We start from the raw sequence: 18146 nt of genomic DNA on the forward strand, positions 1-18146 counted from the left end.
TGCTGTGATAGACATGTGTATCACATTCCCATTATTTGCAAATTTCAACCTTGTTCTATAGAAAAATAACATTTTAATATTGAATAAAAATATTAAAAACTAATTTATGTCATTATATATTTTATATTTCCCTAAAGTTTAAAAGTCAACTTTTAAATGCTATCCAATTTACACAAAGAATAAGTTTTATGATAGAATTTTATACGTTATAAGTGTATGAATTACATAAAAGTATTTTATCTTATATTTTATTAGCTTCTTTCTCTCTCATTATTATTTAATGTTAAATTAATGTTAATTCTAACGAAGGGCTAGACTGAAAATCCACATAAAAGAATGCCAGAAAAATTAAACAGCAATCTGTATGTACCAAATTACGGGGGGAGATAGAGACTTTTTAAATAAGGGTGTTAATATATAGATATATTTTTTCATTTCATGGATAACTTAATGAGATTAAGGAGCATAAGCTAGCATGGCAGCACACTCCAGTAGTCATAGTACTCTTGAGAGGCTGAGACAGGTGGACAGGAAGTTTGAACTCAGCCTGAATAATTTAGTAATTTAGTGAGATCCTGTCTCAAAATAAAAATTAAAAGTAGTGCTGGGGATGTAGCTCAGTGCAAAGGTCCTGGGAGGGAAAGGGAGGAAGAGAGAGAAAAGGAGGGAGGAAGGAAGGAAAGTAGGAAGGAAGGAAGGAAGAAAGATAAGGAGAGAGAAAAGAAATGTAGCCAGGCATGGTGATGCATACCTGTAATCCCAGTTTGGGGGAGGCTGAAACAGGAAAATCACAAGTTGGAGGTCAGCCTGGGCAACTGAGACTCTGTCTCAAAGTAAACAGCTAAAAGGCCTGGGATGTATGTATCTCAGTGGTAGACCGCTTGTGTAGCATGCACACCGCCCTGGGTTTGATCCCCAGTAATGCAGAAAGAAAAAAGAAAAAGATTTACTCAAACTTAGAAGTGAGGATAAAACATTCACTGTATCTCATGCATACCTTCTCAAAAATCTCTCATTTATGAAGTGAGAAATAAGAGATAAATTGAAATATAATTTTGTCTCTAAAACCTGGGACTGCAGAGAAAAAGGGAAAAGAGTTCTGTAACTTCTGCTTCCAGAGTAATGGGACTTTGAGCCTATAAAATCTTCAGATTCTATGTTAGTGATTTGAATCCTTTAATGTTTTTATCTTTAAACATTTACTTTTTAAGTAAGGCTATCAAATATCAGTTGATAAACTTGAAAATGCAGAATACTTTGTAGTGTGGATAGTTTGAAGGCTTTGTCAGTGTGTTTAAATCCAGACTGGGATCGCTGATAGCCTGTGATTGGCTCCTCCCAGATTCTTTTTATCCTTCTCAGGTTTGGTCTCAAGTGAGAACACAAACATTTTTTCTGGTTGTGATTCCAGCACTCAGGAGGCTGAGGTAGGAGTATTGTGAGTGTCAAACCAGCCTGGGCTACACAGTGAGACTCTGTCTCAAAAATCCAAAGCAGAACAAAGTAATTTCTGTTTGATTTTGCTGTTGTTGTAATCAAACAGTTGTATCCTCAACTTCTGAATAAGTATATGGAATACATTCAGATATCTGCTGTATATTAATATGCAAATGAAGGATTCATCAAATTGTTTTTCTTTTACTCAGAAAATATTTGAACATCTGCATGTAAGGCGCTGAACTTAATTATTGTGGCATATGATTTTTATTACCATTGTAGGCATTATTAAATTAACATTTCTTTGATTTGGGGTTAATTGAGTTGTCTGTGAGGAAACTTATGTAACTTGCTTTCCAGATCCTCTAACTTCACCTGCTTCATCCTTGTTTAATGACTTTGGTGCCCTCAACATCTCTCAGAGAAGAAAGGTAGGTAAAATTGAAACTTAACTGTTAAACTAAATGGAATTTAGAGGTGAGGTTGAGATTGTTACATATATGTTGTAATGTTTTCTGAAGAGGGGGAGAGTTTTTGTAGACTGAAATGTTTTCCTTGCCTTTTGTTTATTCTTCTTTGTCTTGTATATGGAATTTTATTTGCTTTCTATGCATGTAATAGGTTGTATGTGAAATGAAATTGTGCTGCTTATTTTTCATTTTCTCTGTCTTACATATTCCTTTTTAAAAATAGCATCTAAAGTGATCCAGTGTAGGTATATTAATAATGTTTTTACTTTGACTGCTTTGTCTAAATTTCAGAGATTGTCCCCTAATTGAAATGCCTCATTATAAGGCAAACTTCTGATCTTCAGTTTTTCATAACTGACACAACTGTTGAGAACAGTTTAAAGCTTTTCATGTTAAAAAGTTGATTTTATTTGGGATCAAAGTTAACAGATTATATATAGAATTGTGTAGTATTTTATGAGGATCCTGTCACCAGTTGATATGAATAGTTCGGTGCCTTTGAGTCTTAGTGGGAGTCACGTTAATTCTAATAGTCATCTAGAGAAGTTGGTCTTTGGTAGCAGCTAAAGATGTTTCTGGAGCTTTTAAATCTTAGTGGCAAGTACTGTAAAGTTATGTAGTGTTCTGTTTTTTAAGCAATGGAAGAAAGACCCCCCCAAAAAAAGAATGTTTGTTTTATATTACTGTATTTTTTGGTACCGGGGATCAAACTCATGACCATGTGCTTGCAAGGCAGGCACTTAAACCATTGAGCTAATCCCTGGCCCTAAGGATGTTAATTTTAGAAAAAATGGTGTGAACTTAAAATGCTTTTGGGAAGGATGTGGTCAGAGGATTACATCAAATGAGGCTTAGGCAGGCGGGTGGTGATGGTTTCACAACATACTTAACTCGAGTCTCATTGATTGGTATATTTTATATACATACAACGGTTTACATGTCAGTCATACTGCAGAGAGACTAAAACAGTTTAGAAAGTCTTCATGTTTTTAGAGCAAAGTAGATCACACATTAATGATTCATGTATTTAACGTTTCCATTCTGAAATATGAATAAGAACAGTCATTTGAAAATAATTTGAAAATGCTTTTAAAGTAGCTAGACTTCATAGCTAAAATTCCATACAAATCCAAATGTATGGATTCTTGGTTTAGTTTTCTCACAAGTTGGGATATTTATTTTCTGAAGATGTATGTTAGAAGTGGCACGAGTTGGACAGAAGTAGACTAGTTGGCAGTAAGGAAGGTAAGGATGGTAGACAGGCTGGCAGTGTGAAGTGAACAGTAGAATGCTGAAAAGCAGACGTGGTCTGGAAATGCAGAGGCTTTGGGGCGGCAGTAGAAAGTACGTAAGTTGCTTTTAGGGGTCCACTTCTGGCTTTTTTTATTTAAAGAAATAATAACTGTAATAGGTAGCATTTCTTTACATATGTGTAGAAGGTAATATATTTCTAATATGAGAAATAGGCTGAGTATATCTCAAAGTTGAAATGTATGCTTGAAAGCTACGGGCATTCTTTAGAAAGTAGTAAAAATCACTGGGAACTAGAAAACATAAGATGTAGTACCTATTTTAAAACTTTATTTTAGGAGGAAAAATAATGTGATCTCAGTATTTAGAGAGATACTAGGATATATACTAATGCAGGTAGATTAATACAGTGGAGTGAACATTCTTCTGTGATTTGAGGCCTTGAATCTCTACCTTTGTGACCCTGTGCAAAACTTTGTAGGCTGTCATTGTGTTATGATGAAATGATAAGCATGTCCAATAGTTATTGTGGTGTCTTTCTTCGCTAAACCTGGTCCCTATCTAAAGCATTCACTTGTCAATCTCTACCTAGAAACTTATGATTCTTACAATTTACACTTAGAGTAGTGTCATGGTGAATTTTTCAAATAGTATAAATATACATTATGTATATTTTAAATTGTTAATGGTTGAATTGAGAATGTTTAAAATCTGTGTTACAAATTTTTTTTATCAGTAGGAATATTGCATAATACGTTTTGTGAATAGGAGTCATATGGAGACTGCCTATTTTTCTCTCGTTGTGGCCATTTATGACGTGTTTAACGATGTAATTTTAAATTAAGCAGCTATTGAGTAATGTTTTGCAATGGCATCAGAGAACAGATAGGCCATACTTAGTACTACTTCATAGCTTGTGGAGTAATTTTCCAAAAATCTCACTTGGCCTGGTTCCTGCTTTTGCCTATGGATTTCTGTGACTCTTTGAGGCTATGTCAGTCAAGTACCTTTATCATAGGCAGTTTTACTAGATGCTGTATGGAAAATTGAAAAGACCGGTGTTTTTCGTGCCTTCCTGAAATCCCATTGTAGAGACCATACATGAACCTACTATACTATACAGCAGCCTACTGGTGCCAGTTTTAGTATTTGATGATTGCCAAGTAGCAGACAATCCTGAATTTCTGAGAATGTATGGAGAAGAGATGTGTTAGGTTGGATTTTTTGAGAGTGAGGACCATAAAGATGCTTAGGCAAAAAATATGCTTTATTATAAATAATAAAGGTAGGAATTTAAGCTTTTTAATTGCCTTCTGATTATCATGAATGACCTAAGAAGATTATCATGAATGCCTTCTGATTATCATGAATGACCTGAGAAGAAAATGGTATATTTTCTTAGGTCAGTATATTTAGGACTTACTGAAGTAAAATATGGAACAGGAAAAACATTACAAAGGTGTTCTTAACCATTCATCTGAGCTGTCTTGTTAGGAGTGTGAAGACTTGCTGAAGACTTTCTCCTGTACATTGAGAATTGGTGCCTTAGGACACTACTGTCACAGTGCTCAAGGGCCCTATGCTAGTCTCAGTGCCCGAATTTGTCTATAAGGAAATAAAACCATTGAAAGTAAATGTTTAGAAACTTCTAAACAGTTTAATAATACCACAACTCAAAATATATAATCTTTTCCTGGCAATTCATTTTTATTTTATATAACAATACCATGATATATAGGGAACACTTTTAAAAGTAATATTTTTAATTGATGCTTGAGAACCACTGTTTACCTTTTATTTACCATATGTATTTTCATAGATAGAAAAATATGATTTAAAATGTGCATAGTTTTTCTTGGCCAAGATAAGTAGTGGAAGAATTTGAATTCTAGTTTTAGTTTGTGTGAAGAGGTTAGCTTCCCAGAGCACTGAGAAGCTTTGATTTTTGTTGTAAATGAGTTAATGTAAAAGAGATTAATATAGATGAGGAAGCCTTAATACATGCTAAGTAGGAAGCTGAGCACTTTTATGAAGACTATTATGAAAAGCGAGATTTGAGATTGAGAGCCACTGTGAATCACAAATGTAATCTTGGCAAATAGTGGAAATTGAGTAAGAAATCATTTGAGAACAATGTATCTTTTTACAAAGGTAGATGTTGAAAATACATGTATTCATAAATGAACTAGTGTAGTGCTGTGGTATCCTCCTAACGATTTTTCCTCAGTTACAAATTTTATACAGAACTATCATATAATGATTGCTATAAATCTTAGGCAAAGCCTTTGCAGTCTGCTCCTAGTATTCTTGGCCTCTTCTTTTGTATTTTTCTGGGCTAATGACTTTTTTTCTTTATTGTGACTTTCCATGTTTGGTCCATATGAGTACATGCACCGCCCAACAGAAAGCACTGGTACCTGTCTGTTTACATTTCTTTGTTTGGTTTACTTTTAGTATGTTTCAGTCAGTGTGCAAGTTTACATGTATATTTGCATTATGTTTGTAATAGTACAGTGACAGATTTTTATTTCTGTCAAGTTTTTCTTTTTTTGGTACTGGGGATTGAACTCACGATCTCGTGCTTACCAGACAAGCGCTTGAGCCACTCAGCTAAATCCCCACCCCTACTTCTGTCAAGTTTTCATGTTTTGTAAGTTACATACTTGGGGGTTAGCAGGCAAAGATTTTTGAGTATCGTTTTTTGTTTTCTTCTTGATTTTAAAGCTCTTCATTAGGAAAAGAAGGGTGAAATTGGAAGTGCCGGGTTCATCTGCAATGGTTTAGTTTGTAAAGAGATGTGGATGGTGGAGGTCCAAGGATGCTTCTGCTTGAAAATTTCACTACTAGTACTTTCTCTGCATTCTTCTTTGTATGAAACCAGCTTGGGTACCACTTTGCACTGTTTTCTGTCTTAAAAACATCCATCCTTCTCTACCTTCTCTATTACCAGACTTACTTGACATTTAAAATTTGTTTTGGTAATGTTTCTGTTCTAAAGTCTTTGGAAGGTAACTTTTACATTATATGTACTTTAGGAAGCAAAACATGTAATATCTGAAAAACTGGAACTATTTACTAAAGTTCTTTTATGAAGAAAAATAGGGTAAATTTGGAGCAGTTAATAGGAATGTAGCATAGGTAGTTTGGAAGGTGAATTCTTTTTTACCTGTGCTGATTGGTCAGCCTTGTTTGGCATATCAAAATCTCAAGAAAAAATTTTAAAAAGAGATAAGGAAAAATGGAGAAAGTACTGAAAAATAACTGGTTTTAAAGGACATTTCAGTCTAAAAGTTTTTAAATATGTATTTTAAAAGAGTTGTGTTTAGATTTCTAGTTAGGACCATCAGTTTATTGTATCTTTTAATCTTTTCCCCATAAATAGTACAGTAATATTTCTATGGAGAATTATGTTTAGAATTCTAGATTAATACACTCAGTTACTCTGTATTTCCTGAGATCACTGAATTTCTAGTCTCCTCTGTTTGCCACGCTGTGGGAATATGCACTATCCCAGCTTGCACCAGGTAGAAGTGAAGTTTTAGGCTTTGAGAGATATGTATGGCACCCCATGGCAACTGATAGAGTTGTTGACAGCCAGATATCTAGGTAAGGGAGCACCTGTGTTGAAACCTTTTTATAGCTTGTACAGAGCCTCTTCTCTCAAAAAGGAAACAATAGGAATGATACGAACCCAGTAGATTTGAATAATGTTTAAAATTTTAGAGTTGATGTGTGGCAGGTGGAATTAAACTTTTGTTTCTTCACTTATCTTTGTGTATTTAACTTAGCAAACCTTTTTGTTTCTTCATTTGCAAAAAGAGAATAGTAATACTTAATGGCTCCTTTGTAGAGTTGTTGTGAGGTTTAAATAGATCGGATATGTTGTCTGGTACAGAAGTTTCCAAAAAATGCTAAGTATTATTGGTAGTAAAAGATCCAGATGTTGGCTAACATTCAAGCCTTGCTTAGAAATCAGCTATTGCTTAAATAAATATAGTCAGGCTGTAGTAAATTTCCCACTAGAAGAGTTTGTAGCTGCTCTGAGCACATCTACCATGATGTGCTCAGGCCCCTCTTTTCCTAACATTAATTTTTTCCCTTGCAGAAGCTTCTTGTTAGCTTCTCAAACATGCCCTCCAAATCTGGTGAATATTATCCAAGAGTATTATTATGATGTAGTGGCATACAAGAGAAACTTGCTTTTATTTATATTAATGATAATTTTGTTTCAGGTAATACGGTAAACTTAAATAATATTTTAAAAAATGTTTTATATTTTATTGTTTAATCACCCCAGCTTTTTGTGAGAGACCAGTTTTTTGTTTTGTTTTATTTTTATTGGTACAGGGAGTCAAAATTATAACCTTGCACTTGCTGGGCAGGCAATTGTGCCTGCAGAGCTATATACCCAGTTCTGAGAGACTAGTTTTTTTTTTTTTTTTTTAAAGAGACAATATTCAAGAAATCAAGCAATTTATTTAGAATAATATTGATAATTTACATCTCAAAAGCAAAAGTATGTAGGGCAATTTGAAAAAAATAAGATGACTGAGTCCTATAAGACGAAAAATAAATAGTGGAGAGGCAACCGGTGATACAAAAGAAATAAAAACTCATTAACCTCTGTCTGTTTTGTCCATGATTAGCTTAGTATAAATTTCTCTCACCTCAGTTTTCAGGGAAAAACTACACAAATTTTAATAGTTGACAACCTTTGATAATTGACTCCCCTTCGAAAGTGTGGGACAAATTTATATTCCTAGCCATGGGTGCTGAGTTTTCTTCAATCTAGAAAATACTGTAATAACCTATAATAACACCACAATAATCCTTCATATCTTGGCAATTTTTTTTGGCAAAGCCATGTTATTTAAGTTTGACTACTGATGCTGTTGAATTTTTTATACTTACTGGCTATTGGTGCTTCTTTCATATCCTTTGTTCATTTTTCTGTTGGACTATTTTTAAAAATTCAGTGTAAGAATTCTTTGTAAGGTGCATGTAGTGGTGTGGTAGGTTTGTTGCCGTATTTAAACATACACACTGAAATTTGCTTGCTTTGTACTCAGGCAGATTTGATGACTAGGATTACAGGTGTGCTCCACTCTGCCCAGCCAGACATTCCAGTTCCTTAGAACTTCATTGTTGTCCAGCTCAGCAAGATGGTTCTAACTAGTTTTATTTTAGTGGCATAAAAATTCTTTGAAATAGTGTTGTTTTAAGAACAGAGGTAGACTAGTTTTTAGATTTTCCAATCTAAACATCAGAGTTTAAAAATATTTGTGTTTATGTTAAGTAATGTTCTGCTATACTTAATACAGTTTATTCAGATTTTTACCCATAAGTTTTCTTTACTTTCATCTTCTGTGTGATTAGTGTTTTGGCTCCAGAATTTAAAACGTCTTTCACATACATTTATTTGTTTATGAATTTCTAACAGTGACAGCTTTCCTATATCTTATTTTCTGTAGACCTACTTCTGCAATCCTACTGTTGTCCTTATTTTAAAAAATAGAAGCATAAACAGCCTAAAATATTTTAATAAGATGATCACAATTAGTGATAATTAATGAAGGGGCAAAAAACAACATAATCTTTGAAGCTGATTCTTTTAAAACATTTCATGCTTTTTACCCATGGAGAAAATTCACTGGAGCTCAAGCTACAGTAATTTGTAGGTATAGATTTACTATTCTTAATTAACTATTAGGACCATTAAAATCCAAATATATTAACATTCTTAATAGTAGTTTAGGTATAGTTATGTCCCTGTGTTATTTATTTTATGAAAAATCAATTTATTTCAAAAAATTCAAATAGTTTTAATCAGTTTGGATTCCCCTAGTGTTGGAATTATAGTCTCATATTTATTCTCATAATTGAAAATTTGCTAAGATAGTAGGACATTTAATTAAGACCATTTGGAGTTAGAGGAGGTTGTAAAAGAAATAGACTTATTTGAAAATAAATGTATAATAAGTCCTAGGCCAAAGGTTGCTGATGGACTTCATATTCCCAGATGTGGCAGGAGGTGTGTTGTTGAGTTATTCCTGCAAAAGATAATGAATTCACACATTCATCAAGTGTTGTCTAAAAAATTAGGTATATTTCATATATGTGTTACTGTTTTTTTCTTTGTGAAGATGTTTTGATCAATAAAAATGAACATTTTTTAAAAACTCATTTAAATTATTTCAGAGTTCATAGAGTGAAGTATATATAGGTGTTACATTTTTGACATTTTAACTTCTTATAATTCAGGGAACATTTTGTCCTGAGAAAACATTTTATCTAGCCTGTTAGAATAGATTAGGATATATAATAGTGCATGACTGGTAATATAAAGTTGGAGATATTGCTATTTTGCAATTATTGTGAAAAGTCTGGGCTGTGAAAATTGGCTTGTGTATGGTAGTTTTAACTTCGTTTTCCATAAAAACATTTATGATTTCTACCTAGGCACTGAATTTTTTTTTGGAGAAAGAATAGTGATCATTTGTATTTCTAAGAAGGGCAGAGAGGCTTATACTGAATGTTAAGTCTGAATGAATGAAAAGCTCATTTGAAAAGTGAAGGCTTTGGGGGATGTGAGTAGTGGTCCTGAAGGCCAAGTGTTTAAGTCAAGCTTTTAAACAGGCAGGAAACTAAAAGGAGTAGGATGGAGGTTGAACTTGTAAGTTTTTGTCCCCTTTCACTTTTGAGCATGCATTCATTTTCTGTTTGTACCTCTGTTTGTTCATTTGTTCTTTGCTAAGTAGTGCAGACTGGCTTTGAACTTGCATAAGTAGCCCAAACTGGCCTTGAAATCACAGCATTTCTTCTGCGTCAGCCTCATAAATGCTGGGATTATACGTGTGCACCACCACACCTGGCTGTACCTGTAATTCACATTCAGGTCTTTTCTCTGATGTTTGAGACCTGTAGTGCTCAAAATGTGACCAGTAGATCAGCAGGAATTGCAATGATGGGAGATTTTTAGAAACATAGGATCTCAGGCCTTAGTAGGCCTCTGAGTCAGAATCTTTTTCTTTTTTCAGTAATGCTGAGGATGAAACCTAGGGTTTCACATACACTAGGCAAGCACTCAAATATATTGAGCTACACCCTCCCCCACCTCTACAATCTTCATTAAGATTCCCCAGATTTATATATTCATTGTGGTCCGAGAGACTGCATTAACTTTCATTGCTGTGACAGAATACTGTAAAGGACAAAAGTGGGAAAGGCTTATTTTATTTTGGCTTATGACTTCAGAGATTTCAGTTCATGGTCCATGGCTCCATTGCTTCTGGCGAGTGTTGGAGCAGAAAGTCAAGGCAAGGAGGAAGAAAGTGACTCACCTTCTCAGAGAAGGAGCAGAGAGGAGGAGAGAGGAGGGACAAGGATTCATTAGCAGGTCTCTAGTGAGCTACTTTTTATCCAACTAGGTCTCCACTCCTTCAAGTTTCCGCTGCTTCCCAGGAGGGCTCTGTGTGTGTGTGTGTGTGTGTGTGTGTGTATGCACGGATGTGTGTGTGTGATTGTAGGGCCTATTCTATTATTGAGTGATACCCCTAGCACTCTTGTTCCCCCTCTTCAGATTTTTAAAATTTTTAGTCTTGCTAAGTTGCCCAACCTGCCCTCAAACTTGTGATCCTTCTACCTCAGCTTGCCCTGAGTAGCTGGAACTGTAGGCACACACCACTGGAGCTGACCAAAGGTGTGTTTAAAAAGAGATTTCCGGGGCTGGTGGTATGGCTCAGCACGAGAAAATGGAAACCAGCCAGTTATGGGCTCTGCTGGTGGTTGGGAATTCTGGTATATAGCATTGACTTAGAAGTTGGTGGAGCAGAAAAGCCACTCATCTACAGGATACTTTTTTTTTTTTTTTTTTTTTTGGTCTCTTTCCTTTTTTATCGGTACTGGGGATCGAACTCATGACCACACACTTGCAAGGCAGGTGCTCATGCCGCTGAACTAAATCCTCAGCCACCAGGATATGTTATTTTAAAATGCTTCCATTTTATAATAACCAGAAAGTTGGGACTGACCAGGCTATCAAGAATAGATGATTAACAAAGGAATTTGGGCCCCTTGGCCTCATTATGGATTTCTTAAGATTGGTCTAATTAAGGATTTCAGAAGCTAAGGAAGAAGGCAAAAGGATTGTTAACTGTTGTGGGAAAAGTCAAGAAAATTTAATAAATAAACATCTCGTATGATTTTGTTTGCCCCTATTCCTTATCTTTCCCTTGTCTTTCATTTTTTCCTTAGCCTCTACGTATCAATAAGTAATTATCAGTGGTTGTTTCTTACCTTTCACATCTTTCCACAATCAGGCCTCAGTATAGTCTAGTCCGCTACGATAAAGAAATACCAAAGTCTACAGTGCTGAGTTAAGAAACCCTAACTTAGACTATTGCCAAGAGCCCACTAATTTGTCTGCATGTTTCTTATTTTTTAGCTTAGTCACTTACCAATTCCTCTTTTAAACTGCTATAGAGCTCCTTTCTGAAGCATATCTGACTTTGTCAGTTCTTAATAATAAGCTTCCTTGAGTTTGCTTTTGCTCAGGATTGAAGCACAAATTCCTATGTGCAGTATATTAAACAATAAATAAGTGTGTGTGATGGTGCATGTCTGTTAATCCCATGCATTTGGGAGGCCAAGGCAGGAGCATAGGAAATTCCAGACCAGTGGAATAGGTGATAGTTTAGTAACAGCACATCCCTGGATTCAGTTTCCTATACTGCAAACTTACACACGCATGTACACATACATGCACACACACACACCCAAAAACAAGACGCCAGAACAAGCAGCAAATGTCTTGTTACTGCTTTCAGATCTGCTTTCAAGCTTAAGTCTGTCATGGTGGCTTTATGCCTCGATGTACACATTTTTCCTAGGCCACAGCACATCTTAGTGTCTCTTTATTTTATGATTTTGTGTGTGTGTGTGTGTGTGTGTGTGTGTGTGTGTGTGTGTAAGGGTGCTGGAGATTGAATGTCTCTTTATTTTCTGTAGGCACACTGATAATTCCTTCAAAAATAGGATAGGGCAAGGGATTTAGCTTAGAGGCACAAGAACCTGCCTGGCAGGCGTGAGGTCATGAGTTCGATCCCCCGGCTCAAAAGCAAAACAAAACAAAACCAAAAACAAACAAAAACAAAAAATATGCCCAGATATTGGCCTTCCTCGTGAAGTGCCTTTGTATGAACTCTTTTGATACCTTGACTGTGTATGAAGATCTCACAAGGAGTTATGTTTTGCTTACATGGCTATGTTACTGCACAGGCCAGTGATAGAACCTTTCAGAGCTTTCAGTGATGACAGCCAGCTTGCTGTGGCACATGTGCCATAGATTTGCCAACACTGCCCTAAACTATATCCTTTTTGAAGGAAAAGAAGGGTTTGTGTATCACTGTGTTCTAAACTGGAACACTTCCTAATGCAAAAAATAGGTATCTAGATGTTTGATGGAAAATACTTTTAAGAGGTAAATACTAGTTCAGATAATTCGGAAATTAGCTCACAGATGACGTAATACTGTAGTTCACATTCTGTGCAATGAAACTTGTATATAGTGATATTTTCGTCTCACCATGATGCTTTCTGTTGCTGCCATCTCTGAATGTCGTGTTGTATTTTGCTTAAATGGAATTTAAAGTGTATTGATATCTTAGACCTCTTCATGTTCATACAGTGAAACATAGGCTGTATTTTTGGATTAGAGTTTTTGTTCACGTTAGCAGATTTAAGAGTTTTTATGGAAAAAACAAGATATTCATTTGAAGATCTCTATTTAAGGGTTACAAGTTTTAGACCGGTTGTATGTTGTAGGTGTGTGGTAGAGGGAGGGGAATAATGCATTCCTCTTTGGAAACATACAAGCATAATTATACAGTGAAAGCCATTGGGGAAGGAGGACGACTACACTGGCAGTGTTTAAAATCCCTCAATGTCTTTAGTGCACTATTCAAGAGGGAACAAATTGCGTTCATTGTAATGACTGGGTCAAAGTTGGTCTGAATTTGTGGAGTCCAAACTACAGAAAACAATAATTTTCTTGCATTTAGATGTGACTGGGTTTAAGTATCTTGTTTAAGTCCTACTTGACATGTTGTGATTTTAAGTAAATAGCTTCTGTTGTGTTGAAGTTTTGTTGTAGAGTTAGGATAATCTTTAGCCCAGGAATTTTATAAAGAATAAATTTTATTTTAGTGAATGCTTTTATGAGTGTTATTTTTACTATATGTTAAAGCTTCTATAGTTACCAACTTAAACGCAAAAATGTATAAGTTTAATCTTACCCTCTGTCCAAAGGATTGTAACTAGAAATAACTTTAAAATTATTTTGATCTGGACATAGAGGGTAACTGGACTGGTCCAAGATCGCATAAAAATGGAACTATGTTAGTAACATAGACCTTATCCACTGTTAGAAGTGTTGGGTACGTAGGTACCTACCTTCTTCATACATATTTAATTATGTTATGTTTGAAATCAAAGACTGTGGCAGTCTCTCAGATTCTTCTCTTAGATTCTTCTCTTGTGAGGAGAATCTAATTTTCATAGAATAATTTCCATTGGCATTATTTATAAGTTATTACAATTTAGAAATCAGATGTTTTCTTCCAATTAGTTCTCTTTGTGCTTGAATATCTTTTAAATTTTGTCTGACATGGCATCTTTTTTTAAAGAAAATTTTAACTGTTGACAGAACATTGAATAAACATAGACTTTCTTATATCAGGTTTTTAAGTAGGTATCTTTTCAGTGTATTTTCTGAAAGGGATATATATATATATGTGTGTGTGTGTGTATGTATGTAAATTTACTTTAAGATGCAGTTTAATGCAAATTTGCTATAATTAAGAGAAGATGGTGGAAAGTCATATAATTTTCACATATGCAAGCCCTGCTATCCATAGTTAATATGATTTATTAACTTTGTTATGATTTTCGGGGCAGTTTGTTCTGTATCAGTCTGTTCAAATTACTGAGATTTAAAAGGCAAATGAAACTTGTGTTCATTTTGCTTTTTTCCCCCCTCAGCCTGAAATTCTCTTTCTTTTTTGAGTACCTTAAGCTAAATGACCAATTAAGATAGAGTGACTGTCCTTATATTCTGGTCTTTTGTACATAGAATTAAAGTAATTTTGAAAAAGCCATTCTCTAGCAGTAAACTGCTTCTTTTAACTGGACTGGTTCTCAGTAAGGAATATGGTAGCAAGATAAGTTGCTGAAAAAGATGCAGTTTGGAGATTTTTATCTGTCTTTTGTGCCTTTAAAGCCTTTTCTTCATATTACAGTAAGAATAGGTAAGTTCCAGTGGGAAAAAAAATTTGCAAAGCATTTACTTTGCTAATAAGTTAATCTCTATTCACTAAATAAAGTCTTATAAAGTCAGATTATATTTCTGTAAACCATCTGTTGCTTTATATAAGATTGTCCAGTCTTATTAGTTTTGTGCATTATTTTGGAAGTACGGGGTAGGGTGGGGGTGGGATTTGGTGGGTGGTGATAAGGACATTAGAAGGGAGTATTTTAGAAATCTCACTTGTTCCCTATCCCACCATTTCCGATAATCTTCTGTATGTTAGTTATATTAGTTTAGATTAGTGTGGGGATGTTAGGAGTGGCTGGTTTCTTTCCTTCTTTTTCCTAGCCAAGGAAGTATCGCCTGGGGATGCTGGAGGAGAGGCTAGTTCCGGTGGGATCAAAGGCACGAAAAGCAAAGACCCCTATTGGCTGCCTTGCTGACAGGTGTAAATCAGGAGTACCCATCAATATGGTTTGGTGGAACAGAGTCACAGAAAACAATTTACAGGTAAAAATAATTTTTATTAGACATTTTTTTGAAAGTGAATATCTTTGGTTACTTTCTGTGTCTGTGGGGTTGGCGGGCGTTAAAGCATTGGATGGCTGAACTGTTACACTTAGGTGATTTGTAAAATTTTTTTTTAAGATGAAATGAGGTTAGTGGCTTTTTGAGCATTTCCTGTTTATAACTTAAATTTATTTTTGTTTTCAATTTTGTTAACATTTAAGTTCATTTATTTTAAATATAAAAGTCATAAAATTTACTACAGAAAGTTCCATTTATTTAGAATCTAAACAGGAAGCTGCTCCATCTTTTTGAAGGGTGCATTTTTAGTAGGAAGTAAAAGTTGCATGTGTACACTGGACTAGGAACTAACTTTAGCAAGTGTGTTGTTAAAGCATTGTTAGGTACATTTTAGTTTTTGACTTTATCTTTAAAATAATATAACTCATAGACTAGATTCTACATAAAACTTTTGACATACCCACAAAATAATTTGTTTGGATTTGAGTTATTTTTATGAAAATTGATAATTATGTAATATGACTCTTTTAACAGAATTTCAGTTTTGCCAGAGGTAGCATATTTTTTTTCCCTAAACTGAGTGGTTTAGCATTTAAAATATATTCCTAGCTAAAACCTACAATCCCAAATATATGTATCATACACAGAAAAGGTATATCAAAGCTAATGGCTTGATTTTATCTGTCTATAACTTTATTGTAATCTAAAGAGGTTCCACATTATTTTGTTTAATATTAATATAGTAGTGATATTTGTGTTGTCCTTGGCATGGGAATAACAAAAGTATTCCAAAAATAGTTCAAAATATGGTGCTTGCCCCATCAGAAATTTTGTAAGTGCTTTTCTAATGATTAGTAAGAAACTGAAAGAAAAACCAGTTCCACATAGTCAGGCATATACAGTACTTAACATTTCATTAGAAAATTTCGGTTGTGTTAATTATGAATACCGGTATAGTTTACACTGATTTTTTTTCTTGTCTTTCAGATTGAAAGAGAGATTTAATATGGGTTAGTGTAATTATTTTTCAGTTTTACAAAGAAAATCTGAAAATAAATTGGGCTCACACTGTGTAAGATTAGATGAAAGTGAAACTGGAACTACTTGTGGGTTGCAGGGTAGAATACTGACCGCTGTAAACTTGTAAGCTGTTGAACCTCTTGCAAGTGCCCTCCTCTGTCTTAGTGGCAGCTCTCAGGGAATTCTTTTTAGTGTACTGCTTGGAAGATCATTAGGTTAGTATAAGACTGCACTTGAGTTATATTTCATTTTTAATTAAAACATCTAGTAATGGGTTTTATTAAATCAGTGTCATCTGAACCTAGTACAGTATATACTTGAAATACTGTTGTTTTATACATCAAATATTCTTTTTCATATAAAGACATAAAGAACGTTAAACTTTGAATTTAGATGTTTATAAGCTTAAAAATGTCTTACATTATGAGTCACATGTTAAAGTATTGAAAAATATCTGGTCTCCTACTATCATTGCAGATTCCTTAAACTGGGGTCCTGGGAATAGTTTATTGAAAGCTAAGTATGTTGGTATATTGTATCTTTTTCAATTGAAATTTTTATCTTTCTGCTGTAGAAGAAAAACAATTTTTATAAAGCAGCCCCATACTGATTTTTCTGATCTTATTTGATGATTACCCGTTGATGCTGTTTTATATTTATATTATAATGATACAGCTATTTCTTAAATGGTCACCTTGTGCCAGCCATTGTGCTGTGTGTGTGTGTGTGTGTGTGTATATATATATGTATGTATATGTATATGTATATATATATATATATATATATATATATATATATATATTCCTTTGATCTTGCTAAAAGCTTGTGGTGTAAATGTTACTTAAAAATGAAGCACTTCTTTTAGGAAGCTAAGTAACATTAGGATTTAACAGTGGAGCAACAAATTTGTATACGTGCTGCCAAAGTGAGCACAAACAACAGAAATTTGAACCTATGTCTGGCTGACTCAAAAATTTCTTTTTTTTCTATATGAGGTAGTTCTAGTTGCACTGGAACTATGCTTGGTTTGATTATCTACCTGGTTAATTGAACTTTTTTTTTTTTATCGGTACCAGGGATCGAACTCATGACCACCTGCTTGCAAGGCAGGTGCTTATGCTGCTGAGCTAAATCCCCAGCCCCAATTGAACTTTGGAAATGCATTTTTTTTTTTTTGTCTTTTTGAGACAGAGTTTCGTTATGCAATTTAGGCCAGTCTTGAACTCACTTTGTAGCCCAGGCTGGCTTCAACTCAGAGATTCTCCTGCTTCAGCCTCTCAAATGCTGGATTTACAGGTGTGCTTCATCACACCCAGCCTGTGTAATTTGAGGATAAAAATGTTTACATAGTTTCTCATGGGCAGTAATTTAGGAATGACTCTGGGACATCAGTTCTGTTTCCTTGTGTTCATCTTTTTCTTTCTTTTTTTTTTTTGTCTTTTTCCTTTTTATCGGTACCAGGGATCGAACTCACGACTGCCTGCTTGCAAGGCAGGCGCTTATGCCGCTGAGCTAAATCCCCAGCCCCTTGTGTTCATCTTTTTCTTAGTGACCTTTAATTTTCTTTCTGGAACTTTAAACATTTCTTTATATTCCTTGGTAGCCTTGACCTTATACCTTGGCCTGTTTTTAGTTCTTGAAAACAAAAGAAAACCATCTAATCCATAAAAAAACTTAATAAGATCTGTGTGTGATTTTGAATCTATAATCATTCATATTGTGTTCTCCAGTGCCAGATTTCTCTAAAGAAACCTATGATTTCTAACCTTTTATTACTTAGTAATCTTTCTAATTACTTTTGATCGAGTGTCATGATATTAAAGAGCTTGTCTGCCAAAAGTGATGTCTATACTAAATACATGTTTTCATTTTGTTTGGAACTGATAGGGTATCAAAGAAACATATATTCCATAGTCTTTCAAAGCTTTGCAGAGGGTACATTTTATTCTTTATGTAGCTGTGTGGAATGCTGATAAAACTGTGTGATTCCTATTTCTGTGTCTGTAGAGTTCCCAAATAGGGGACCCACAGAGTATCTTTTTCTTCTTTCTCTAATTTTTTCTCTATGCATTTATTCTCTAAACACCTGTGACTTGGTGTCACCAAAATTTTGCTGCACCTGCCCATCAGATTTGCAG

The 18146-nt window shown here is 34.5% G+C and overlaps 1 protein-coding gene across 9 annotated transcripts in view; it reads left to right on the forward strand.

The window, feature by feature from the left end:
• Pan3 (poly(A) specific ribonuclease subunit PAN3) overlaps positions 1-18146 on the forward strand; it is a 133527-nt gene that overhangs the window by 32216 nt on the left and 83165 nt on the right. For 7 of the 9 annotated variants that reach the window (XM_063232554.1, XM_063232560.1, XM_063232557.1 and 4 more), the window contains exons 4-5: positions 1798-1868; positions 14809-14970. In XM_063232554.1, coding sequence (XP_063088624.1) covers positions 1798-1868; positions 14809-14970 — 233 coding nt within the window. The remainder of the gene's footprint in view (positions 1-1797; positions 1869-14808; positions 14971-18146) is intronic. The other 2 variants (XM_063232558.1, XM_063232559.1) reach the window with 1 other exon arrangement.

Source organism: Cavia porcellus, unplaced genomic scaffold, assembly GCF_034190915.1.
Source record: "Cavia porcellus strain 051 isolate PalLab524CR breed Dunkin Hartley unplaced genomic scaffold, mCavPor4.1 scaffold_21, whole genome shotgun sequence".
Lineage (NCBI taxonomy): Eukaryota > Metazoa > Chordata > Mammalia > Rodentia > Caviidae > Cavia > Cavia porcellus.